The following is a 27,598-nucleotide window of genomic DNA, read 5'->3' as shown; positions in this document are numbered from 1 at the left end:
TCCGTTTTCTTGTTTTCCATCAGATGGATATAACTTTTTATAAAATGAACAAAATTCATCATTAATCTCACGAGGTTTATATATAATAAACGAATTCCGTCTAACAGCATTAATAGTCCTCGAAACCTGTTCCTTCTTTAATTGCCATGCCAATACCTTATGTGCTTTCTCTCCCCATTCATAATATCATTGTTTAGACCTGTTAATCATACACTCAAATTGATAAGATTGCAAAGTATTATATTCCAGTTTCAACCTAGACAATTCTATTTTCTGATCTTCTGTAGCATCTCTCTGAAACTCCTTTTCTAACTCACTAATCCATTTTTCTAACTCAAGACTCTGATTTAATCGATTCTTTTTTATTTTCTAAGTATAACTAATTATTTGTCCTCTCAAATAAGCTTTCAAAGCATCCCATACTACAAATTTACTGTGAACAGGATTAGAATTTTCTTTCAAAAAGAAATTAATTTGTTCTTTCAAAAAATCAATAAATTCCGTATTTTTTAACAACATTATATTATATTATATTATATTAAACCTCCAACGATAAGCCACTTGAACTTTCTCAGGTTATATATGTAAAGTATAACAGAGAATGATCCGAAATCACCCTGCTTTTATATTCCGCTTGTTATATTTTCCCCTGTAAATGTGCCGATACTAAAAAAAAATGAATCCTTGAAAATGATTCATATCTAGCTGAATAAAAGGAGAAATCCTTCTCTGTCGGATTAAGATGTCTCCAAATATCCACTAAATTGAGATCTTTCATCAATGCTTGAACCTGAACTGCCATCTTAGATTTCTTAACTTTCTTTGGGGACTTATCTAATAATCTTTTGAATGCTCCAATTGTTCCCACATCCTCTGGCACTTTATTCCATATACCAAACAATCTCTGTGTGAAGGAGGTGCCCCTTGGGTCCTTTTAAATCATTCCTGTCTAACCTTAAATCTATGTTCTCTAGTTTTAGATTCCCCGAGCCTAGGAAAGACTGAGCATTCATGTGACCTGCAAGGAGCTGCTCCTGACTAGGAACACTAGTCTGCTCTCTGATATCCCACATCTCACAGTGTCTTCTATCACTGACCTTTTAAAAATCCAGCAGACTTTTAAAAAAGGAAAAACCTATTCTTGTCTTGCCTTAATGAGGCTCGTCCTCCTTACCTAAGCCCACAGTTTATTATTGTTGCAAGTAACTGATGAAGATCGCACTTCAGATATTTCTGTTGAGGGGTTAATTGCTAATACAAACCTGTGTTTATTTCATAAACATAGCATTGTTCAGCCAAGAAATGAGTTGAGGAAAGAAAATACTGGTAACGTTTAACAGATACGAGCATTAATGGAAAAAGCAGTGTTAATATTTCAAATCAAAAATTGTCAAAACTGGGAAAGAGAAAACAAATTAGTTTCATTTGCAGAGAAGTTGAGAGGAGAGAAATTAATTGTGTAGAAACATGGGTTTCTCAACTTGAAAAATCAATTTTCATCTAACCCTTTGGAAAGGGAACAAACAGGTTCAAGTTAGAACCATAGAACACTACAGTCCAGAAAGAGACTCTCTGGTCCATCTGATCTGAACTGAATTATTATTCTGCCTAGTGCCATTGACTTTCACCTAGACCATAGCCATCCATACCCATGTATAAATCCAAATTTTTCTTAAAAATCAAAGTTAGTTATATCATGCTCTATTGACCTGAATGAAAAACCAAACTGCTTTGTGCTTGAGGGTTATGTTAAATTTACCCCATTCATATTACTTAGTTTAATAATCTTTAATACACAATTAAAGAACAGTGTCTTGGCTAAGTATGGATTTCATTTGTCAACCTTTAGATTATGGGTGCTGTGTTTTTTGAATCTAAAGTGAAGAGACTAACAAAAGTTTTAAAAATAAAGAACTTTACAGAAATGGATGCAAATATTACATGCTTGCTTTTTTTTTGTATTTGAAACAGGTTGCCAGTGGCTACCTTGTGGTAGTTTTTGTCTATGTGACAGAGTATACTGGATTAAAGGCCCGTAGCTGGGCCTCCATGCATGTTCATGCTTACTTTGCTGTTGGCATCATGGTGGTTGCATTGGTTGGATTCCTGGTGCGGACCTGGCGACTCTACCAACTTATACTGTCGCTTGTGACCATTCCTTTCATCTTTTTCTGCTGGCTGCTACCCGAGACACCTTGGTGGCTTCTGGCTAAAGGGCAAATTGAAGAGGTCCAGAAGTTGATTACCAGAATTGCCAAGTGGAACAAAGTTAAGATCCCTTGTCAGCTCTCTGTGATGCAGATGAATAGTCCTGAGGATTCAACTGACAAAGAAGTTACAAACAATGAACACATAATCAAAGCAAAGAAAATGAGCATCTTGGATCTTTTCCGTAACTGTGAATTGGTTAAGAGAACCATAACCATTTGGCTGGTGTGGTTTACGGGCAGTCTGGGCTATTATGTTAGCTCTTTGGGCTCTGTCAATCTGGGTGGAAATGAATACCTGAACCTCTTTCTAGCAGGTAAGAGCATATTTTCATTCAAACATAGGTGAGATTACTTGGTTATTTCATGATAACTAAAGCAGTTAGTCTTTTATTATTTTAGTGAAGTCTAATTAATCAAACCCTTCATGTTCAACTGGGAAAAAAAACACTTGTTTCTTTTTGCTTCTGATATTAATTTATAGTTGTACACAGCACATATCTATCCTAACCATTGAGAACCCACCAGTCTTAATTCTATCTTCCAGCACTTAGCCCATAGCCTTCAATGCCAAGGCAATTGAAGTGCTCATTCAGACAGTGAAAGGAAATCACTGATTTATTTTTAAACAGGATTTCTTTCTATTAAAAGCTGCATGCGCAATATAATAAGTGAATATCAGATTATAATTAAAATTGAAGAGGAAATGTCTCTTAGTCCAATGGATCCAAATTCATTTGTTCATGTCAGTCGGCATTTAACTAAGTCGAAAAATTGGGTCAATAATGAGAAGTACTTAAGAGTTTGTAGTCTCAGCAAATGCTAAGTAGGGAAATAAAATTGACCATTATGGGGGGAAAAAAAAACAATACAAAATGTCATTGTACCAGTTCTTAGGATTACATCTCCAAGGAACACTGCAAGTAAATAAGGTTGTTTCCATTAGCTGAGCAGACTTGAAGGGCCGACATGGCCTGTTTCCGTGCTGTAAACGGTTATATGGTTATATATCATAATATCAAAATATCATGTGGATCTTTTCCAGAATAGCAGTAATCCATAGTATCTTGCTGAATTTGAAATTAAATAATTTAAGTGCATTTAACTTGTTTTTTAGTTACTTGATTATTGGAATTGAATATTCTGTTTAAGTCTCTATAACCCGATCAGAAGGAATATTTTTACTGCAATACAAAATGTTATATTCTATTTGATGGTCTCTATGGATGAGTGATTGGAAAATCTAGTTGATTTAATGCAGATTTATTTGAAAGAGTGAGATTAGTTTTGACTTTGAAGAAACTATCATTCGCAATCTGACATAAAAGTTGTAGGATTTTAGAAATTGTTTTGACCCGATTGACCAGAGCACTGTATTATATTCTAGAACATTTTGGGAATTAAAAACTAGGCAAACTCATCAGAAGTTGGGTGCCTTCTACTGGTAAATTATAGGACAACATTTCTTGGCAAATGTTCACTGTGAAACCTACCAAAAGAAAAAGATTATGTTAATTGTCATTTGTGTTTTTCTTCACGTAAATTCATTTGAAACATTTTTTTTCTGGATCTGGCTATTCCAGCATTTAAGGCTCTCAAGAAAGTGCTGGTGGATGACTTAATTACTGGCATTTTGTTACTGGCTTAATATCCAGAAGCCTGGACCATTGTTCAGGAAATGTGTTTTTCAATCCCACTAGGGCACCTGAGATATTTAAATTCAAATATTAAATTAACTTAAATTCAAATACAAAATGGTAGTATCAGTATTCCAGCTATCCTTAAGATGTATTGGTGGCACAGAGCTTATGTTATCTTAAGGCATGAACTAACGTTGATTCTAGACCCATGTGGTCAAATGGCATCAAGTCAAACATGGTCAAGGAAAACTCCACCTAACGGCCATCTGCAGTACTCACTAAGCTGAAGAATCATCTTCCTCCGATGTTGAGCCACACTTGGAAGAAACACTGGTGGCACTGAATATGCTGTGGATGGGGACTTAGTACATCAGAAATATGGGCCTACTGGATGCACAACCAAATGTGCTGGCTAAATCCCGGAAAGCTTAACTGCCAAACTGTGTCTGTGTCTACCTCATAGGTAGGGCCATGGACCCATTTAAAATTTCCAGGCTGACCTTCTCACATTGCAGGTTTTTGGAGGGTTCCTGGGAAAATTTCTGGGGTATCTCTATTTTACATTGTGGTGTGAAAAGGCCTAAGGACCCTTATTTGTGCACTTTGTACAGTAGAAGGCCTTTCTGGCCCATGAAACATGCTGCCAAATTGCATCCATTTCATCAAACAACCCCATGTGACTTGGAGTTTTTAGTTGCCTTCCGTTGGTTGTTAAAAGCTACCCTGCAGAAACACTGGTGATCTCACTCTGTTCCATTGCTGTTAGCCTTGGCTCTAAGACAATTTGCTGAAGTTAAACTAACTTCTTTTTGAAACCTGGGCCATGGTTTACAAGCAAAGTCTTATAGAACATAAAATATAAAATCATGAGTCTGTTTCATGTGCCACATATTGTTTTTACCTTTGCCACTTTACCAACTGCATTTCCTGAATTCTAGTCAATTTTCCAGAGGATTTATGTTTCTTATTATCCAAGAACTTTTCATTTCGTAGTCTAATAGAGTCAGGAAGCAGGTCCTTTAACCCACTTGTCCATGTCAACTAAGGTGCCACCTTGAGCTGGAACCATTTGCCTACGTGATGCACCATTAATATTCACAAAAGACTGAAGTGGAGAAACTGATAGGCTATTATTAATTATAGACTGGAATAGCCATCAACCTTATCGACTGATCAAGGCAGGGTGGAACAGGGAGCATGCAAAGGGCTATGGGTAGGATTGGACTCAGGAGGCGTGTCCAGCTGGCAGCAGCCAATCATAGCATAACAGTAGTTTATCACATTATATTTGGTCCATATCCCTCTAAACCTTTCCTATCCATGAATCTGTCTAAATGTCAATAAATGTTGTAATTATCCCTGCCGCCACACTTTACTGGCAGTTCATTTCCATATTCATCACCCTCTCTATGGATAAATTTTCCTTTCCACCCTCACTTTAAACCTATACTCTCCAGTTTAAGGCACCCGCCATCATGGAAAATAGATTGCAACCATCTAAACCTCATGATTTTATAAACCTCTATAAGGTTAACCTCTCAGCCTCCTTTTCTCCAGGGAAAGCAGGGAAAACCTTTCCAATCTTTACTCAAGCCCTCTCATCCCAGCAACATCATCATGATCTGCACCTCCCTCGAGTTGAATCACATCTTTCCTCTAGTCTGGTATCCAGAACTGTGCAGACCAGTCCAGATGTGGACTCCTCAACATCCTATATAGTGGTAGCATGACATCCCAACTCTCATATGCAATGTCCCATGTGATTCAGGCAAGAACATCATGCATCTTCTTCACCATTTTGTCTACCTATATTGCCACTTTCAGGGAACTATGTAATTGTACCCCCAAATCTCTGTAGTCTAACTCTCAGAATCCTGTTAATTAACTCTGTATGTCCTGTCCTGGGTTTAACATCCCAAAATGCATCTGCACTCCCAGATGATTGTAGTGTAACCTTAGTGAATATATTCTTCACTGTCCACCACACCACCTATTTTAGTGTCATCCATAAACTTACTTAAAATTCCACCTACAATCTCATCCATCTCGATAATAAATGTTATGGAAGAGAGCTTGATGTGGACAGATTCCCTTGGTTTAAAGTGCAAGATATCTCTGTCATATATAAAACTCACTAATGAACCAGGAATTGTAAGCTTGCATGGCAAAGCAGTCATGAAGTTATTGTGGAAAAGATTCCCCATATCACTATTCCCCGTATCACCTAGGAGAGTACAAACCTTTCAATGGGGGTTTCTGTTGGTATGATACACTATCAATTAAGCAAAGAGACTTGGGGATACAGGTACATTGTTCTCTGAAGCTGGTGTTGCAGGTGGTCAGGGTTGTAAAGAATCTTGGCCTTTATAAATCAAAGTATTGATTATAGGAGTTGGGATGTTATGTTGAAGTTATATCAGACATTGGTGAGGCCAAATTTGGAATATTGTGTGCAGTTTTGGTCGCTTAGCTACAGGAAGGATATCAGTAAGATGGAAAGAGGGCAGAGAAGATTTACTAGGATGTTGCCAGGTCTTCAGGAGTTGTGTTTCAGGGAAAGATTAAACAGATTAGGACTTTATTCCTTGGAATGAAGAAGAATAAGGGGAGATTTGATAGAGGTTTACAAAATTATGAGGGGTATAGACAGAGTAAATGCGAGTAGGCTCTTTCCACTGAGATTAGGAGTGATAAATATGTGGAGACATGGCTTTAGGGTGAAAGGGGAAAGGTGTAGGGGAAAAATAAAGGGGGACTTCTTCACTCAGAGTGGTAGGAGTGTGGAACAAACTGTCATCTGATATGGTGGGGACTGTCTTGATCTTGAGCTTTAAGAATAAATTGGATAGATACAAAGATGGGAGAGGTCTGGAGGGTTATGGAATGGGAGCAGGTTATTAGGACTAGCTGAACAATGATTGGCGCAGACTAGAAGGGCCGAATGTCCTGTTTTCTGTGCTGTAGGATTCTATGGTTCTACTACTGATGTCAGGCTCACTGGCCTATAATTACAATGTGAACTATCCACCAACCCTCCAGCTCTTCACCTCCAGCTAAGGACATTTTGAATGTATCTGCCTGCAATTTCTACACCAGACTCCCTCAAGATCCAAGGGAATATCATATCTGACCCGGGGGATTTATCTACCTTTATTTGCTGTAAGGCAGCAAGCACCTCCTCCTTCTTAATCTCTATATGTTCCATGACCCTTCTGTTTGTTTCCCTTCCTTCCTTAAGCACTATACCAGTTTCCTGAATAAATACTAATGCAAAAAAAAACTGTTAAAGATCTCCTCTATTTTGTGAGGCTCCACACATAGTTGACCACTCTGATCCTCTGGGGACTAATTTTGTCCCTTACTATCCTTTTAATATATTTGTAGAACCCCCTTGGATTTACCTTCACATTATCTGCCAAAGCACCCTCATGTCTCCTTTTTGTCTTCCCTGATTTCCTTATTAAGTATTTTCTTACATTTTCTAAACTCTTTTAGTATTCACTTGCTCTTTGCTGCCTGTCCTTGCTATACACCTCTCTCTTCTTCTTAACCAGATCACCAATATCCCTTGAAAACCAAGGTTCCCTCTTCCTTTGCCTTTAATCCTAACAGGAACATGCAAACTGCACTCTCAAAATTTCGCCTTTGAAGGTCTTCCACTTACTGAACACATCCTTTTATAAAATATTTTATTTTGATTTTCCAGGATTCAAACAAATCAAAAACAACAATACAATCAATGATATATTACATTCAGAGTCCATTTTTCCCCCCGCCTACCCCTTTCCCTTCCCTCCCGTACCTTAATACCAGAAGGAAAAGATTATGTAAATTAAACAAGCATAAAGACCCTTAAAGGAACTAAATATAAACCCAAAGTAACATAAATCCAAATGAAAAAGATACAAAACTAGAAACATCTGTGCCACGACCACTTCATTTATCTCTATTAGTATGGATTTTTACCTTTCTTCTGTTTAGAAGGGGCGTAACTATTATCTGTGTATCTATATGTTGCAGATAAAGCTGTCATACCCTAAAGAATGTCATATTTTCTCCTTAAATTGTACATGATTTTCTCCAGCAGAATACAACTCTGTATCTCCATATTCCATTGTGTAATATTTAGTTGGGAGTCGGACTTCCAGGTGACTGTAATACGCTTCCTGGCAACCTTCACAAACTGAATTTGGTATCTGGATAGTTTAAAACTCATCCATAATGTTTCCTAGAAGGTACAATTCGAGATACTGTGGAAAATCCACCTTTGTAGTTTTTTTCAGAATGTCTCCCAGGTCCTCCCAGAAGGATCACACCTTTCCACACCACATCTGAAGCACATTTCTGAAATTTCTGGTTTAGATTTTTGTAGTTTTTGTGGTATGAGTTACAATTGATGCATAAAATTGTATTGCACCAATCTGTACCTGGTATTAATAACTGCTGTCATGCTGTCCAGAGACCAGTCTGACCAGCACCGCTCATGGATTGTTGTTCCCATATCCATCTCCCATCTTTCCCTTGACCTGAGTAAGCCCGGCTTCAGGCCCTCACTTTGGAATAGGCGAAACATCACAGAGATGAACTTGCATGTATTCCCCTTTCGAATTAGAATCTCCATGTCACTACACATGGTCAGGGCCATAGCTGGTCCCAAATTATCCCTTAAGAAAGATCTTAGCTGGAGATAGCAAAAGAAAGTTTTATTGGACAAACCCTATTTATTTCTTAGTTGTTCAAATGACATAAGCTGCCCTTGCTCATAACAATCCTTGATACACCTGATCCCCTTCCAGCACCAGGTGTCCAGGATTTTATTATCCAGACTTTGTAGTGTTGCACCTACATAGCGTGGCTCACCTATGCTGCAAGTGAACCAGTTGCAGAAAGGAAAACAACCAATGGCAATCAGCAGGGTATTAGATGCAGAATGAGCCTCACGTGGGAAGCCTACGTCACTTCCACCCCAGCGAATGCGGAGGTTAAAGGGAAAGGGCATGGTTGTTTAAATCACAGGTTTTTGCTTTTGAGTAAAGTTTGTATTGAGATATCGTGGACTTGGCTTGCTTCTTTCACACTTCTTGCTCAATGCAACCAGCCTCCATTGCTCATTGTGGCACACTGCCATAAGTCATGGATTTATTCTGGGTCGAGAGCGCTTTAGGAGATATTCCCCACCTTTATTCCAATACATTCATTTATTTTTTTTGCCAAGTCTGAATTGCATGTTTTAGTTTGGGGTTATCTGTTTTCTTTGTTATCAATTTTGTGTCTCATTTCTATATGAATTCTCCCGCTATCTTTTCTTCTTCTGTGTGTGGTCCAATTTGTGTCCAGGAGGGAATACCACCTCCCTCAAAGAGTGAGGAGATGAACCTCGAATGGGCCGCCCAATAATATTTTTAAAAATCTGGCCATTTCAAGCCTCTCAATTTTTCCATGGAGATTCTAGCCACTTTACCGTTCCATAAGAATCCACTCCACCTCGATCCTTCCTCATTTCCACAAATGGAATTGGCCTTTCTCCAATCTAGAATCTGAACTCGAGGACCTTATCCAGAATGTTCGCCTGCACATACTAATATTTGTTTGCATTTACTATTTTATTGTGATTACTTCATTACAAAGAAGTGGATCATTACATCTGAAAAAAACTCACTCATCTGAGGCACTGAAAAACTGTCTCAACCCATTATCCATCTTTAACAATGGTGTTCTCTGAAAATATGCATCATTGCTTAAAGCTTTCACCGCTTGCAAACTTAAATAATGTTTTTGCTATAATTTTGAGATGTGTTTTGAAAGCAACTCCTTTGTCTAATTGTGTGACTAAACTGCCTGTAATTAAGAACTGCTAACTTGGTTTTATTCAAACAGAATATTAACTGATCACCCTTACCTTTTAATGTAAACAATAATTAAGATGAGGATGGATTTGGGAATTTGCCAGATGCTTAGCTTCAATTTCAGGCACAAGTAAAAGAAAGATGGATAGCACCAATAATTAAGAACACTCATTCATGTATGTTCTTTTTTGAAAAATTCTAGCAACCAATTTTCAAGATATTCATAATAACAAATGCCTGTTATAACGGAAGTTTCTTGTGAATACATAACTTTTCATCTAGGCTTTTTTCCCGTTTTGGTTGACTAAGCAGCCATAAGTCATAGGGCGGCATTATTAGCATAATGGTTAGTGCCAGTGGCCAAGGCTTGAGCCTGCCGCAGTCTGTAAATAGTTTGTACGTTCGTCCCATACCGATGCAGGATTCCTCCGGGTGCTCTGGTTTCTTCCCATGTTTCAAAGATGTACAGCGTTAGTAGATTAATTCGTCACATGGGTCTAATTGGGAAGTGCAGGCTCATGGGCTGGAATGACCTTCCTCTGTGCCGCATCGCTAAATGAAAATTAAATAAAATTGAAGTGTGATATGTTTCAAAACAGAAAGATGTTGCAAGCAACCTTTTGTTTTGAATATTTTATTTTGTTAACTGCTCATAAAGCAATTCAAACAACCAATACAATTCATATGATGTAGAGAGTCTATATTTATTCCCCCCCCCCCACTCCTCTGCCCCCAAACATATAATCATACAAATTACACAAATACAAAGAGTAGTGGGGTTCACAACCCCCATCGAAACCTAAGAAAAACAACCTAGCTAACTAAGTAACAAAGGTAAGGAATAAAAAGAAAGAACTAAAAAACAAAACTAAAAAAATGCACATCACCTGTGCCATATCCTGCTTCCATAACCCCATTCCTTTCCTTGCTGGAAGAGATTTTTATAGTGTCCATATTTCGAAGGGAAGGGGAACTAGCCAATCTGCATGCCCATGTATTTCAAATAGAGTTGCCACACTTTAATAAATGTGTCATATTTCCTCCTTAGGTTGTAAGTGATTTTCTCCATGGGAATGCAATTCTGCATTTCCATGTTCTTTCGTGTGGTATTTAATTGGGAGTCGGACTTCTACATAATCGCTATACTCTTCCTGGTTACCAACAAGGTGACCTTCACAAACTGAATTTGATATTTGGACAGTGTAAAATGTACATCCCCAATATTTCCCAGAAGGTATAACACCAGATCTTGTGGAAAATCCACCTTTCTAAATTTTTTTCATTATGTCCCCAGGTCTTCCCAGAAGGATCTCACCTTTGGGCATAACCAGGTGGAGTGGACAAAGGTTCCAATCTCCACACCACACCTAAAGCACATTTCTGAAATTGCTGGCTTTAATTTATGTAATTTTTGTGTGTGAGGTACAGCTGGTGCAAGAAGTTATATTGCACCAACCCTGTATCTGGCATTAATAACCCCAGTCACACTGTTCAGACACCAGTCTTCCCACCATTCTTCCTTGATTGTTGTGCCCAAGTCTGACTCCCATCTCTCCCTTGACCTGTGTAAGTCTGGCTTCGGGCCCTCACCTTGGAATATGTAATTCATTCGAGAAATAAATGTGCCCACATTCCCCTGTCGAATTAGAATCTCCACTCCACTTCACTTTATCTCCACTAGGTAGGGTCATAGATGGTCCTAATTTTTCCCTTAGGAAAGATCCTATTTGCAGAGAGCAAAAGAATGTTCCATTAGAAAAACCGTATTCATTCCTCAACTACGCGAATGACATGTTTGTAATATGCCCTCGATACACCTGATCCTTTTCTGGCACCTGGTGTCCAGGATCTTATTACCCAGAGTCCAGGGTATTAACATTCTTGGTCAAAGGCTCTTCAGGAGATATCCTCACCTTCCATCCAATGCATTGATTTATTCTTTGCCTTATCTGAAATATATGCTTTAGTATATGGGGTTTATCTGTTTTTTTTGAAATTAATTAATTTAATCTTCCATTTATATATAAATTATCCTGATATCTTTTTACTTACCATGTGCCCAGGAATGGGGGTTGGGGGGGAGGTGTGGGGTGTCAAAGAGTGAGGCGATAAACCTTGCCTGGGCTGCCCAATAATATTTTTTAACTCCCCAAAATTTTAATCCCATGTCAACTTTTACAATGTAGATTCCACAGGAATCTTCTGACACATTCGCTGAGCATCTTAAAGAAACCTTGGGGCAATGATTGAACAAGATACTAAAGCCTTGGCATCACCTTCATTCTGACACAGTTAACTCTGCCCACCAGTGTTATGGTCAAAATCCTCCATCTAGCAAGGTCCTCCCCAATCTTAAAGAGCAAAGGGAGATAATTAAGTTTGTATAAGTTGCATAAATCTTTATCTATTTTTATTCCCAAATATTTAATGCCTTCTTGTGGCCATTTAAATTGACTTCCCTATTGATATTGTCTATAATCCCCATTCGTCAAAGGCATAAATTTACTTTTGTCCAGATTTACCTTGTATCCTAAAACCTTTCCATAATTCTCCAGTGTGGTCTTTATCCTGGCCAATGACCTTCTTGGGTCTGTCAAATATATTAACATATCATTAGCGAAAAGGTTGATTTTGTGCTCCACCTGGCTTCCCCAAACCCCCTTATGTCTGGACCCGCTGAATGGCTTCCCGCTGCTCAATTTCCAGTATGAACAGTGTTGGAGACAATGGATAGCCCTGCCTACTGGACCTACTCAATGGAAACACTGGAGACATCTGCCCATTGTAACAATTTTTGCTTGGGGTTTATGATAAAGTATCTTCACCCAGATAATAAATGTTTGACCCAATCCATATTTCCCCATTACCTTAAACAAAAAGTCCCACTCCAGACTGTTAAAGGCCTTCTTCACACCCAGTGATATGACCACTCCCGGACCCATCCCTGACTATGTCAGATGTACTATGTTAAGCAATCTAGCTATATCGTTTGCTGATTGCCTCCTTTCTACAAATCCAGCTTGATCTGGATTTGGTAATTTTGGCAAATATTCTGCCAATCTATTAACCAATGCTTTTGAAGTGATTTTATAATCTGTGTTTAATAACAAGATGGGTCTATACAAGGCAAGGCTCAATGGGTCCCTGCCGTTTTTGGGAATCACTGTGATGATTGTTGTTGAGAAATATTCCAGGACAGTATGCATCTTCACTGCCTGTCCCACCACCTTCATAAGAATATTTGAACGCTTTATAAAGTTCGGTGGGGAAACCATCCTCTCCCGGTGATTTGCCAGCTTGCAAAGACCTCAAGGTCCATGTGATCTCCTTAGAAAGGGGAACTTATTCCTTCTCATTTTTCCTGATCCAAATTTGGTAGGTTCAATGAAAGCAAGAAATTGTCTATTTTGGTAGGACCACCTCTTCATTCAGATTTATACAATTTCTTGGACAAACTTCCAAATGTATAATTTATTTCTTTTAGTTTATATAAGATCTTGCCTTCTGCTGTTCAAATCGCATTAATTGTTCTTGAGGCCTCTTCTGCCCTCAACTGTCAGGACAAGACTTTGTGGGTCTTCTCCCCAGCTCATAATACTGCTTTCTAGATCTTAAAATCAACCTTTCCGTTTTTTTATGTTTGTAATGTACTATGTATGAGCTTTTTATTCACCAATTTTCTGTATTTTTCTTCTGTACCTGCTCTTTGATAATCCTTTTCCAAATGAGCTATCTCTCGGGCATTAATCTCCTTCATGTGCCTTTTTAAAGCTTTTGGTATATCCAATGATCTGGCCCCTTAAGTTAGCCTTTAATATGTCCCATATTAGCAAGTTATCCTCAGTAGAGGGGCAGTTCATCTCACAGAACTATCTGGGCCCTAACAAAACTACAAAATTCTTGTTTTCCAACAGCAACATATTCAGGCACCATCTATACATCAAGGCCTGCTTATCTGACATTACAATGGATAAATCAAGGGAGAGTGGTCATGCCATGTACTTGGCTTCCACTATCCTACCCTTTTCCAGACATATATAAGATTCAATTCTTTCATAAAGGCCTGGGTAAACTTAGCCACCCTGGGCCTTAATACTTTCTTTGGTTGTTCATGACTGGATCTAGACAAACATTTAAATTCCCTCCAATCAAGACATTCTCACACCCTTCTGCTACTTTGAAGAATATGTCTTGTATAAATTTTTCATCATCGAAATTCAGGGCATATATATATATCTATGTCCAGGATTCCGAGTATATTTGACAATACATTATTACGAATCTCCCTGCTGAGTCCATGACTAGTTCCTTGACCACCACTGAAACATTCCTCTCCATCAAAATGGCCACTCCCTGGCCATGGAATTGAAGGAGGACATCGCTACCTGACCCACCCACCCCCCACTTTAATTTTAAATGCTCTTGTCCTGTAAGGTGGGTCTCCTGCAAAAACTTTATGACCATCACACCTTTTTTAGGTGTGCCAAGACTCTTTTTCTCTTAATCAATCCGTTTATCCCATTTATATTAAAACTCACAAATTTAATTGCCGTATCCATTGTCCTCGGACCAATCCATTATACCCTTCCCCCCTCCTTCTTATCCCTGACCTGATTCTCCTCCGTAGATCCTTGGCACATGCGATCATGCTCCACGCAAAAACTAAATAATTCAACAAAATTAAAACTCATATTCCAAAGCCGAACAAAAAATCCTTCCAGAAAAAACCCTCCTCTTCCTTTCCTTCCCCTCCCCCAATTTATCTTTACCCAACCCTGTTGTCAGCAACCTTCATTATTGACACCCTGAGAAAATGACGAGAGCTCTCTGACAGCCTAAGAACCCGAACCTGTCAAAAGTGAAAGGATGTATTTAACTTTTATTAAACTGGCAGTGGGCTGATAACGCCTCAAACCGTGCATCTTGGCGCCTCACAGTTTGGCGGGCAGCAACCTCCTTTGAAGAAGACTGCAGAGCCCACCTCACTGACAAAAGGCAAAGGAGGAAAAACCCAACACCCAACCCCAACCAACCAATTTTCCCCTGCAACCGCTGCAATCGTGTCTGCCTGTCCCGCATCGGACTTGTCAGCCACAAACGAGCCTGCAGCTGACGTGGACTTTTTACCCCCTCCATAAATCTTCGTCCGCGAAGCCAAGCCAAAGAAAGAAACTGGCAGCAGTCTTATTTCTAATTCAAAATTGAACATTTGGGATTTGCTCAGTTTGATAGCCCTTGTGCAAAATAAACTTGCGATTTACTCTTTTCTCAACATCGGCTTGTGACTTGTCAAATTATATTCCAAATGATCTAAGAATAGAACATGTGTAACTCCCTTTCCAATGTTACATTTCAAATATTTCCAACAGTATAGGAATCTCAGCAGATACTTGCCCCCCTCCCCCACCTAATTTCTCCAATGTACAAGGAATGTTACTATGTTGTAATCCACACAACATGGACATATGGCACATAGACAGTCATACCTATTGATAGATCTGAGCTCATATTCACAAATTTCAAAACACTGCAATGAAAGCAGAGATTTGGAAGGTAACTGGAAACCACCTTCATTATGCAGAATTTATCCTGCATTATTTCATTCTTCCACTGGAAATTGTGTCAATGGCTAGGCCATCATTTATTATTCATCATTATTGCCATTGAGTTTGCGAAGGTGAGGCTCTATCCTGAACTGATACAGATTGCTTACTGACATGCTACTTCTGCAGAGAGTTTCTAGATTTTTAACTCAGCGGAGATTAGGTTTTAGAGCAATGGTTTTCAACCTTTTTCCCCCACTGACATACCACCTTAAGTAATCCCTTACTAATCACAGAGCCCCTATGGCATAGGGATTACTTAAGGTGGTATGTGAGTGGAATTTAAAAGTTTGAAAATCACTGCCTTAGAGTTTGCTTTCCCAAACAATTCCCGCAATGAAATACTGGAGTTAATTTGATTGACTTTCAGCATTCACAATATTCTTGATTTGTGCCATATGTTATCTGGTCAGGGGTTGGCAACCTACGGCTCGTGGACTGGATCCAAATTTATCTGGCCCGTAACCCAATGTGTTCCCCGATCACTGTCAGCCACTCCAACATACACCATTCGCTGCACCAAACTTACAGCCTTTGTCATCAGTGGCCCCGGGGATTGTGCATGTGGATTAAATATCCCTCAGCAAAGGAAATACTTTGTGACTATATAAATGCCACCCATTCCTTTGGGGGTCTTGAACCGGGCAGCAAAATTACTGCATTCATGCGGAATGTTCACTGAAGTCTCTCCAAATCATTATAACCAGAAATTGATCATCAACCGCATCTCTTTCTGCCCCTGGAAAAGTAACTTACTCTGGCGCTCCCGTGAACATGTATCACTCTCAAGATCGGCCTAAGACAAGATGTGCATGAGCTGCCAGCTGTCCCGCTCTAGGTCCCAGGCCACTCACCCACCAGAGAATTTGGAGCTGGGCAAACAATGGGGCGAAACTTTAGGAGCAATCCCGAAGCGTCTCCTCCCCTGAGTCGCTACCACCCACTCCCCACTCCCCTGAGCTCTCCCCTCTCCCTGCCCCCTGCTCCTAGAGTTGCCCCCTCTCCCTCTCCTCTCTCTTCCCTCTCCCCTGAGCCGCTCAAAAAGGCACAAAGCCAGATGTCTGTGTGTGGGACGCTGCGATGTTCCTCCATCAGATTCCTGCTGCAAGCAAAACCCAGTTAGCACCAAACAAATTTTGTTCACTCGAAAATAAGATTTACCTCATATATTTGTAATTCAAAACACACCTTACAGTGCATAAAAATTAAATGAAGCAGGAGATCTGGATCAAAGGCAGAAGTTGAGAGGAATACACAATAGCTTCTGCTGAGAAAGATTAAATTTGCTCTGTTCGACAAATAAATTTATGTCTGCAGTAATAATTGTTACTGATTATTTTTAAAACTCCTGAACTATTTGAAGAGTTATTTAAAAGCAACCAAGTTTAAAAGACAGTTTGCAGCCCTACAAAACACTTGTCTGAAATATTTTTATCCAGTAAGGAATGATTTTATCACTCTTGCTAAGTAGTTTGTTCTCCCGGTGGTAAAATTGATAGCACAATTCCTTGAGATGATGTCTTGCAATTGGTATCAACAACTGTGTCACCCAATATCAAAATACTTTCACACAACAAACAACATCAAGTTTCCCACTGATTCTCTGTTTTCAGGTTAGTTATTTTGTTTTCGTTGTGACCGATTTTTATCCTTTTTGACTTTTCGGTGTTTTTTGATTGTGTCATTTTAATGACTAACTCATGATTTTTTGGGACATTTCAAGGTTTGAAGATGCTTTCCCTGACCTGAAAAGCATCACCATCATTTATTGGAAGGAATACGGTTGATCTCATTGCTTGAACTTTTTCTGTGGATTGTTTTTTGATAAATGATTGTCAGTTTCATTCATACATTGTACATTATGTACCTCAAGCAGAAACAATCGAAACTTAAATTTCATAATGTCTATGTTTCAGTATTTATTTATGTTGGCATCTGTGCAGCCCACTGTTCAACCACTGACACACCATCCACCCCACGCATGGTAAAAAGTTGTCCGCCCCTGCTCTAGATAGTGAAGAATTTACCCCCAGATTCCCTTTGACTTTTATTTTACTTACCTCTTCACTTGGAATTCAGATCTTTTGGACTAAAGTTTTAGTGAGGTCTGGAGCCAAACAGTCTTGTCAAAATCTGAGTAAAATAAAGTATGACCTCCAACATTAGGTGGTGCGAATAGTGTAGAGGTTAGTGTGATGTTATTATATGCCAGTGAACCAGTACTGTCTGTCAGGAGCTCGTATGTTCTCCCCATGTCTACGTGTGTTTTCCCCAGGTGCCCTGGTTTCCTCCCACCCTCCAAATTATAGGAAGGATATAAACAAAATAGAGAGAGTACAGAGAAGGTTCATGAGAATGTTGACAGGATGTCAGGGTTTGAGTTACAGAGAAAGGTTGAGCAGCCTGGGGCTTTTTTCTCTGGAGCGTAGAAGATTGAGGGGGGATTTGATGGAGGTGTTCAAGATTTTTAAAGGGACAGAGAGAGTCAATGTGTGGGGGGGCGTGGCAAGATGGCGTAAGGAATAGACGTGCCTTCCAGTCCTCTCCTGACTCTTTGTTATTGTTTTGTCTATAAGTGCCCGTTGAAACTTTTTAAAAAGTTTATAAGTAGTTAGAGGTGTTAAACTAGCTTCTAATGGTACAATTGTTGAAAAAAAGTAAAAGAAAACGGCAACAGATTGCTAAGAAATTACATTTTCCGAAGTTATCTGAGCCTACCTGTTTACAAGAAGCCAGGACTCAGCGTGGAATGGATCCAAGAGGAGAAGTGCAGGATTCGGCAAAGGAGCTCCGCTCTGTACCGGTAGGGCTCTTTAAAAATGGCACCCGGCAGCCTTTGGAACAAAGGGCTAGCCAGGCGCGTGTATTTCAATCAACGCCCGCTATGAGCGCTGTCACTGAACTTTTGACAGCTGAAACAGCTGGGACGCCGCCAACTGAAGACCCGACTTTAAAGAGACGTCCACCGATTGATGTAGCGGTGGCGCTGCGAAATGCACCACCAGTTATGAAGACTTCAACTGATCCCGATGTAATGAAGGCTCCTGATGTAATATGGGTTAAGGATAACCCTGAATACCAGTCTTCTGATATTGCTGAGGAGGTTGTGGCAGGGGTTTCTACACGGAGTCAGACTCCAAGAAAAGCAGTTAAACTAAGGGAAGGAATAGAAGATCCATTGACTCAGAAACAGCAGGATCCTATTTTGCCTGAATCTATTCCAGTTGATATGTTTATTAAGAATCTTGAATTTAAGTTATCTTCTTCAATCAAAGAGTTAGGTAAATCTTTGGTTCAAGTTAACACCAAGCTTAATACCTTGGTGGACATTAATACTCAACAGATAGTTGATTATTGAGCTTTTAAGCTTGAAACAAATGAAAGACTTGATGTTTGTGACCAAGGTATAGTTGAGGTACAAGACCAAATACAAGACGTAAATAAAACAATTGAAACTTTACAAATTCAGAATAAAAATTTAGCGAAAAAGGTTGACTATTTGGAGAATCCGTCTAGACGGAATAACGTAAAAATTGTTGGTTTGCCAGAAGATATAGAAGGACCAGATCCAAGAAAATTTTTTTACCGAATGGATTCCACAAGTGTTAGGACAAGATAAGTTCCCGGAGGACTTAATATTGGAACGTGCTCATAGAGCTTTGAGAAGAAAGCCTTTTTCAGGACAGAATCCAAGACCTGTTCTGGTTTGTTGTTTAAACTATTATGATAGACAATTTTACGTGTGGCTATTAGAGATGCGCAACAAAGTAGATCTCCTTTGATGGTCCAGAACAATCGTGTTTTTTTTTATCCGGATTTGAGTCAAGAAGTTATGTCTCAACGACGTGAATTTAATCTTGTGAAAGAAGTGTTATGGAAAAAAGGATATAAAGCAACATTTAGATACCCTGCAGTATTGAAGATTTTCCAGGATGGGTGTCAGCCAAAATTTTTTGATAACCCTAAAGAAGCTATGGACTTTGCTCAATTGTTACCAATCACGCAATTCCAGGAACGACGTAGTCCTCCACGGTCTCTAAAGAGAGTAGAGACACAAGATAGGAATCGAATTTCAAGAAGAAATGGAAGCAATGGTGGTCGGAGTGACAAAGCTGATTAAAAAAAAAGAATTTTTTTTTCTCGAGAAGATTTTAATAATGATGATAGTTTAATGTGAAATGGGAGTTAGGAGAGGGAACTGAATGGGCATTATTTTCCAGAAGTCGTCAGCTACGTGTGAGTTATCTCACACCCAATATTTTGTGCGAGTTACCGCATTGTGCGGTTTAGACAGGAGGAGGTAGCTGTCACCTCTTACCTGTTTTTTTTTATTAATTTTTGGATTAAGGAGTGAAGTTTCTTTTTATTATTAAAAAAAATAATAATTTCCTTTTCTTGTTGTAGTTTTAAGAGGCCATAAGGGAAGGGGGTCTTTTTTTCTTTTCTTGGTGTTTTTTTTTTCTTTTTTTCTTGTTGTGGTGTTGTAAGAAAGGTCTAAACTAAAGTTTTTTTTTAATGTCCAGGGTTTAAATAATCTTATTAAGTGTAAGAAAATACTTGTTTACTTAAAAAAATTAAAAGTTGATGTGGCTTTTTTTTCCAGGAAACTTAATTAACAGATAAGGAACATGTGAAACTTAAACGTGAATGGATTGGATAAGTTTTTTTTTCATTTAATTCAAAGGCAAAAGGAGTGGCAATTTTGATGTACAAGAATCTACTATTTCAGTTACAGAATGAAGAGAAAGATGGTGGAAGATTATTAAAACTGAATTGTACAATCTTTAATGAGGCTTGGACTTTGCTTGATGTTTATGCTCCAAATGTTGAGGATACAGCTTTTGTTGTGGATATGTCTTTATTATTTGGATAAGTAAATTCCAATGTGATGATTGGGGGAGATTTAAATGTGGTTTTGGAGCCTTTATTGGACAAGTATCCAAGAGTAATTAAGCCATTATATAATAATCAACTTGTTTTTTTTTTACACATACTGTTTGGATTTGTGATTGATTGCAGCAGTTTTGGAAAGGTATTCAATCTATTTTTAATAGTTTATATAATATCTATGTTGTATTAGATCCTGATATATTTTTATTAGGGAAAATGCAATCATTAATTGATTTAGGTTTAATTGATTATTAGATTTCTTGTATTTATTTAGCCTTAGTGGTGGCCAAGAAATGTATAGTGTTTATTTGGAAAGATAGAAATATACTAATCTTAGATAGGTGGTATTTAGAAATGAAGTCTTGTTTAATTATGGAAAAGATATTCTTTTCAATTTAAGATAGGATGTCTTTTAGCTGAAGTGGACTCCATTTGTTAAGTACATGTAATTAAATTTGACTTAAATATGTTTTATGTGTGATATTTTAGATTTGATAACTTTTTTTATTAGTATTTTTATTTGTTATTTTTCTTTTTGTTTGTGAGTTTTTTTATATATATAATATTTACTTCATTAATTCTTCACTCTTTATTTTGGGGGGGAGGGGTGGTTTTTTTATATATAATTTTTTTTTTTAGTGGCCGTATATATGGGGGGGGGGGGTTAGACTAATCTAAGTTAGGTTATTAATGTTGTGTTGTAATAATTACTTTATTTTTCATTTTTCTTTTAATGTAAAATCTTTAAATAAAGTTTAAAAAAAAAAGAGAGAGTCAATGTGGATAGACTTTTTCAGTTAAGAGTGGGGGATATTCAAACCAGAGGCCATGGTTTGAAATTGTAGGGAGAAAATTATAAGGGGGACATGAGGGGAAATTTCTTCATGCAAAGGGTGGTTGGGATGTGGAATGAGCTTCTGGTGAAGGTGGTTGAAGCAGGGACGTTATTTACATTTAAGGAAAGACTGGATAATTACATGGAGGGGAGAGGATTGGAGGGGTATGGACCAGGTGCTGGTCAGTGGGACTAGGAGGGTGGGGATTTGTTCCGGCATGGACTAGTAGAGCCAAACTGGCCTGTTCTTTGCTGTATATGGTTTATAAAACATATGAAGTTGTTGTTTAATTTGGGTGTAATTGGGTGGCATGTATTTAAACTGCCAGAATCGGCTTCTACCATGATGTAAATAAATTTATAAAAAGAGAGGAAAAAAAAACAAGTGCTAATGGATGGTAATGTACACATCACCTGCCATAAATTTGCTGAGGAGATGATCGTATTGAATGATGGGGCAGACTCAAAGAGTTGAATGGATCTTTATCTGCTACTATTTTCTATGTTTCTCTATTTATTGAGGCCAGTTCTTTAGATACATTCAAAAGGGAGCTGGATGTGGCCCTATTTCCCAATTTCAAAGCGTGTCATCTTCAAGGAAACATAAGCCTGATGATATTCCAAATTACTCTTGTTAATTCAATAAATCAAATTTCGTAGTTTCAGCTGTAAGTAGCTTTAATTCATTGATAGAATGAATAAACATTTTATGTAACTTTGCATTGAGATTTTCATAATGGTGAGTAAACAAAGCATACTGTATAATATAATGATATTCAACTTTAAGCATACATAATAAATAAACAAAATAAGATGAATTCAAAGAAAAGTATCTTGAGCTTACATCTCTGTCGTGATGCTTCAAAGAATGAGATACAAACTCTCAGTCCGCTTGGATATTACAACATATGATGCCATAGTAACTATGGTAATACTACAAACAATAATTTTTCTTAAAGGGTTAGGCACAATATTTTCTTTCTTTGGCTTGGCTTCGCGGACGAAGATTTATGGAGGGGGTAAAAGTCCACGTCAGCTGCAGGCTCGTTTGTGGCTGACAAGTCCGATGCGGGACAGGCAGACACAGTTGCAGCGGCTGCAGGGGAAAATTGGTTGGTTGGGGTTGGGTGTTGGGTTTTTCCTCCTTTGCCTTTTGTCAGTGAGGTGGGCTCTGCGGTCTTCTTCAAAGGAGGTTGCTGCCCACCAAACTGTGAGGCGCCAAGATGCACGGTTTGAGGCGATATCAGCCCACTGGCGGTGGTCAATGTGGCAGGCACCAAGAGATTTCTTTAGGCAGTCCTTGTACCTTTTCTTTGGTGCAACTCTGTCACGGTGGCCAGTGGAGAGCTCGCCATATAACACGATCTTGGGAAGGCGATGGTCCTCCATTCTGGAGACGTGACCCACCCAGCGCAGCTGGATCTTCAGCAGCGTGGACTCGATGCTGTCGACCTCTGCCATCTCGAGTACTTCGACGTTAGGGGTGACAAAAATCAAAAACACAAGGTTTTAACCTTTACAAGGGGTACTAAAGTAATCTGATCAGCCATTAATGATGGAGCAGGCATGAAGGGCTGAATGGCCTTTGTCCCTATTTTCTATGATTCTAATCTCTGGTAAATTTCTGAGTTTATGTCACCTGCATACTTTAAAATGATACCCTATACGTATCACAAAAATGCAAAGTCCTAACATGGTGTCTAGGTGGGGTATGGGATTATTGGTAGTGCATGGCATGGAATGGGAGATCTCCACCACAGACTATGAGTAAAAGCTATGCTTTTCTCTCTCCCTTAGTCAATGTTGCATCCAAGTAGCCTTTGTTCTTTTAATCACAATGTTGTTGGTTAATTATATGGAATATTTTCTTAAGCACATTTTGAATTTTCAACACAGACTCTTCTCTTCAAAGTACTCAAATATGATTTGCCATTCATGTCTATGTTTGCTTTTAATTTTAGAATACCTAGATTTCCAAGCATCAATTAATTTGTCCTGAATGATTATTTCATAAGGTTGACTACTTATTACCTTAGTTTAACTAGCCTATGGTAAACTTTTTAAAACTGATGTAAAATTTTCAGTCCTCTAATTCTTAGGCATCCCTTGTCCATCTAGGATTATTGGGAACCTAGGGTTGTCTTTAAGTCCTGCTGACCTCTTCAGAACAGCTTTATTAGATGCTTTTTTTTCCATTCATTTTATCTGTCACCTTCAAAGAACTGGACATGTTGGTCCCAAAGTTGTCATTATACTAAATTTTAATTATTCTAACTCTTGGTAAATTACAGTAAGGCAACCTTCTGCCTATTTATGTATAATTTTAATGCCTTTCCTTTGATTAAAGCTACCTCACTGGCTGATCTTTGGTTGGTGCAAAATATCTCTGATAGGGTGCAGCCCAATGGGTTATGTGGCACTAGGAGGCAGGTCACTTTTCTTTATCTGGGCTGTGCTGCTAATAGCAAGGATCTAAGATATACCCTCATTCCCATTCTGATGAAGGATCTATTTTTAAAATAATTGCTGGCTTGAGTTTTACCCAATTTTCCCCAATTGCTGGATTTGCATCCTGTTCCTATATTCAACTGCTGCCAATTCCATTTGTAAATGAATTAAAAATATACAGTTTGAAATTCCTCATAGAGTGAAAGAAAGATATGGCATGGACACAAGTCCTTCAGCCTACTGAGACTGCACTAACATTGTGCAACCATCTTTACACTAATCCTACCCTAACCCATTTTATTCTCCCTACATTCCCATTAACTCTCTTCCAACCCACTCAATTACATACTAGGGGCAATTCACTGCTATCCTACCTGTATTTTTGATGTGGTAGAAAACCAGAGCAACCGGAAGAAACCAACAAAGTCACAGAGAGAATGTGCAAGCTCCAACTGACAGCACCTGAGAAGAGGATTGATCTCATGTTACTGGAATAGTGAAACATCAACAAGCTCCACCACTGGGCATCCCTTACTCCTTCTGTTTTTTAATGCTCAGAATTGTTCATTTCTTTACCTTGATTGTCTAAGTCCACCAAGTTCCATCCCCTTCAATTTTAATCAATTCTCATATGATCTGGGAAGGTTAGCAAGCAATTTCCAACAGTATTTCCCTTTGAGCATGTTGTGTTAGGTCCTTCACCATGAAGACACACCAATTCTTTTAATTTTGAAGAAGTCTGAGGAGATTGGCCATGTCATTGAACACACATTCAAACTTCTACAGGTATGCTGTGGAAAGTAGACTGGTTGCATCACGGCCTGGTTTGGTATCTTGAGTGACCACAAATGCAAAAAGTAGCATCCTATTTATTGAAGACCACTATGTGAGTGCTGCCTCAAGAAGGAAGCTAAGATCATAAAGGACCTCATCACCCTGGTCACAATCTCTTCTCACTGCTACTTTTGGGCCGGAGGAGAAACTTGAACTCCAGCATGTGTAGATTCACAAAGTTTTTTTTTCACCAGTTCTCAGCTCTTGAACCTCCCCTTACTACCCTAACATAAACTACTCTGAGACCACAAAATGACCTGTCTACACTATTTAAATGTCACTTTTTTTCCTTGCACTGACTTTAACTGTAAATAGTTATTTATCCATCTGTCCTTTATATTATCTTTTTTTGTACTGGAGTCATTTAGTGCGTACTATTGCAGTTGGTGTATCTTCATACCTGCTTGGCTGCAGCAATTAGAATTAAAGTGTATATGTACATTGTACATTTTCAGAAGGCCTTTGACCAGGTGTCACACATGAGGCTACTTAAAATGATAGGAGTCCATGGAGAAAAGGAAATATACTAGTGTGGGTAAGACATTGGCTGATTGGTAGGAAGCAGAAAGTTGGAATACAGGGATAATTTTGGTTGGCTTCCAGTTGCTAGTGGTGTTTCCCAGGGGTTGGTGTTGTGACCGCTTCTCTTTATGTTGCATATTAATGATTTGGTTTATGGAATGAATAGCTCTCTGGCCAAGTTTGCAGATGCTATGAAGGTGGGTGGAGGAGCAGATATTGTTGAGGAAACAAGGAGGCTGCAGAAGGATTTGACACATACAGAAATAGCAAATGAAATACAATGTCAGAAAGCATATGGTCATGCATAATGGTGGAAAAAATAAATGGGCAGACTATTTTTTTAAATGGGAAGGAAATTGAAAATACCTGATGCAAAGGGACCTGGGAGCCCTCATGCAGTTTAGCCTGAAGGTAAACTTGCACATTGTGAAGAAGGTACAGTTAATTTTTTGCCCTACCAATAAGTAGCCATTCTGCCACGCCCACATGAAGAAGGAATCTCAGGGTTGTATGTGAATGTCATGTATGTACTCTGACAATAAATCTGAAATCAGAAATCAAATGCAATGCTGACATTCATTTCAAAAGGAATAAAATATAAAAGCAGCGATGTGAAGTTGAGGCTTTATAAGGCACTGGTGAGACATCACTTGGAGTATTGTGAGCAGTTTTAGACTCCTCATTTAAGAAAAGATGTGCTGATGTTGGAGGGGGTTCAAAAAAGTTCACAAGGATGATTCTGGGAATGAAAAGGTTATCATTTGACCTGTACTCATTGGAATTTAGGATGTGGGGGGATCTCATTAAAACATTTAGAATGTTGAAAGACATGGACACTGTAGATGTGGAAAGGTTGTTTCCCATGTTAGGAGAGTCTAGAACAAGAGGTCACAACTTCAGGATTGAAGGATATCCGCATAGAACAGAGATGTGTCATGATAATGAATATGTATGAGATGTACCGGAAGTCATGTGGTATGAGAGAGAGATAAGAGCACAAGCAGGAGAAGAAAGGAAACTGGAAAATAAAGACACTGAGAAGTTTACCTGATAAAACTTGTGTTTGATGTTTTATTAACTTCACATTTCGGGCCACATTGGCGATGAGGATGAAAGAAGCTTGAAGAAAATTAAAGACTAAAGAAGATTACAGAGGATTACAGAGAACTTCAAGGTGATAAGAATTTTCTCTTTGACTCAGTACTTTTGGGGCTGGAATATTTCCTCATGGCTGGGGCAGACGGTGACTTTCTAACACATAGTGGAATTGCTCATTTTGACCCAATGGGTGATGCAAGCACTGTAAGTGTGAAGTGGAAGGCATGGCTGGAAGAATTTGAATCCTACGCCGACAGTCGTGGCCTATTTCTAGATACCAGTACAGTTGAACAAAAAGCGCAGAGAAGGGCGTTACTTCTTTTCACTGCTGGACCTGCAGTTCGGGAAACGTTTAAGACACTTTTGAATACTGGAAGAAAGGATGAGTACCGGAAAGCGGTAGATGCATTAAATGCACACTATGTAGTGACACCGAATGCTACATTTCAACGCCATTTGTTTCGGAGAACGAGACAAGAAGATGGCCAGACAATTGCTCAGTACATGACGAGACTACGCCAGGTAGCTGTTGGATGCAATTATATGCCAGCTGATTTGGACAACCAATTATTGGATCAAGTCGTACAGCACTGCAGATCAGATAAACTCAGAAGACGTCTACTGGAAAGAGGGAGTGAGTTGGAACTCACCGATGCTTTAACCATTGCTGCTGCATTAGAGGCTGTTGAAGGGCAATTTCATACCATGACCCTGAAAGACAACTCAAGCCAGCAAATTAAGAGGCTCTCACATCGCCATAACCAGCCAAGATATACGTCGACACAGGACGTGGAGTGTTATAGATGTGGAAACCGAGGTCACTTTGGAAAAGACCCATATTGCCCGGCCAAAGGCAAAGTTTGCAGAAAGTGTGGAGGTAAGGACCACTTTGCAAAGAAGTGCAAAAGCAAGTCCAATGCAGACCAGAAGAGGAAGAGTACAACTTCCAAAGGCAAAGCCTGGGGGAAAGGAAAGTATCCTGGAAAGAAAGACACCATTCGTCAGATAGACGGTGACGATGATGATACCCAGGAGGAACAGAGTTGTTACCAATTTACGTTGAATGAAGTACATCATGAGAAGGTTCCAGTGATCATAGGTGGAGTGACAGTGCAGGTCATTGTAGACTCAGGCAGTGACAGTAATGTGATTGATCGACATTTATGGGGGAAGTTGAAAAGGAAAAAGATCATCTGTACCTCAAAGAAGTGTTCCAAGAAACTGAATCCATACACAGCAACCAAGCCATTGCAGACCATTGGATGTTTTACTGCAACTGTTGAAGCTGGAGATAAGTACACCGAAGCAGAGTTTATGGTCATAGAAGAGAGGGGAGAACCATTGTGTCAATTCAATTCAGTCATACGAGGATATGAAGCAAGAATTCCCCGCAGTCTTCCAAGGAGTAGGAAAGCTGAAAGGTCGACAATTGAAGCTAGCGGTAGATGAAACGGTCAAACCCGAGGCACAACCAATGCGCCGAACTCAGTTTAGACTTCGTGGGAAAGTCGAAGCCAAAATTAAAGAATTAATCGAACAAGACATTATAGAACCGGTGGAACATTCGACACAATGGGTCAGTCCCGTAGTGATTGTGCCCAAACCAAAGGGTGACATAAGACTATGTGTTGACATGAGAATGGCCAATGAAGCTATAATTAGAGAACGACACCCT

General features: G+C 39.0%; 1 protein-coding gene across 5 annotated transcripts in view; it reads left to right on the top strand.

The window, feature by feature from the left end:
* The window catches only part of slc22a16 (solute carrier family 22 member 16), an 85,973-nt gene that overhangs the window by 19,934 nt on the left and 38,441 nt on the right, over nt 1–27,598 (top strand). For all 5 annotated transcript variants that reach the window (XM_069887596.1, XM_069887599.1, XM_069887598.1 and 2 more), the window contains exon 5: nt 1,972–2,524. In XM_069887596.1, coding sequence (XP_069743697.1) covers nt 1,972–2,524 — 553 coding nt within the window. The remainder of the gene's footprint in view (nt 1–1,971; nt 2,525–27,598) is intronic.

The sequence above is a fragment of the Narcine bancroftii genome, chromosome 6, assembly GCF_036971445.1.
Source record: "Narcine bancroftii isolate sNarBan1 chromosome 6, sNarBan1.hap1, whole genome shotgun sequence".
NCBI lineage: Eukaryota > Metazoa > Chordata > Chondrichthyes > Torpediniformes > Narcinidae > Narcine > Narcine bancroftii.
Note: the sequence above shows the minus strand (reverse complement) of the source record. Positions and strands in the feature narration are given on the sequence as shown.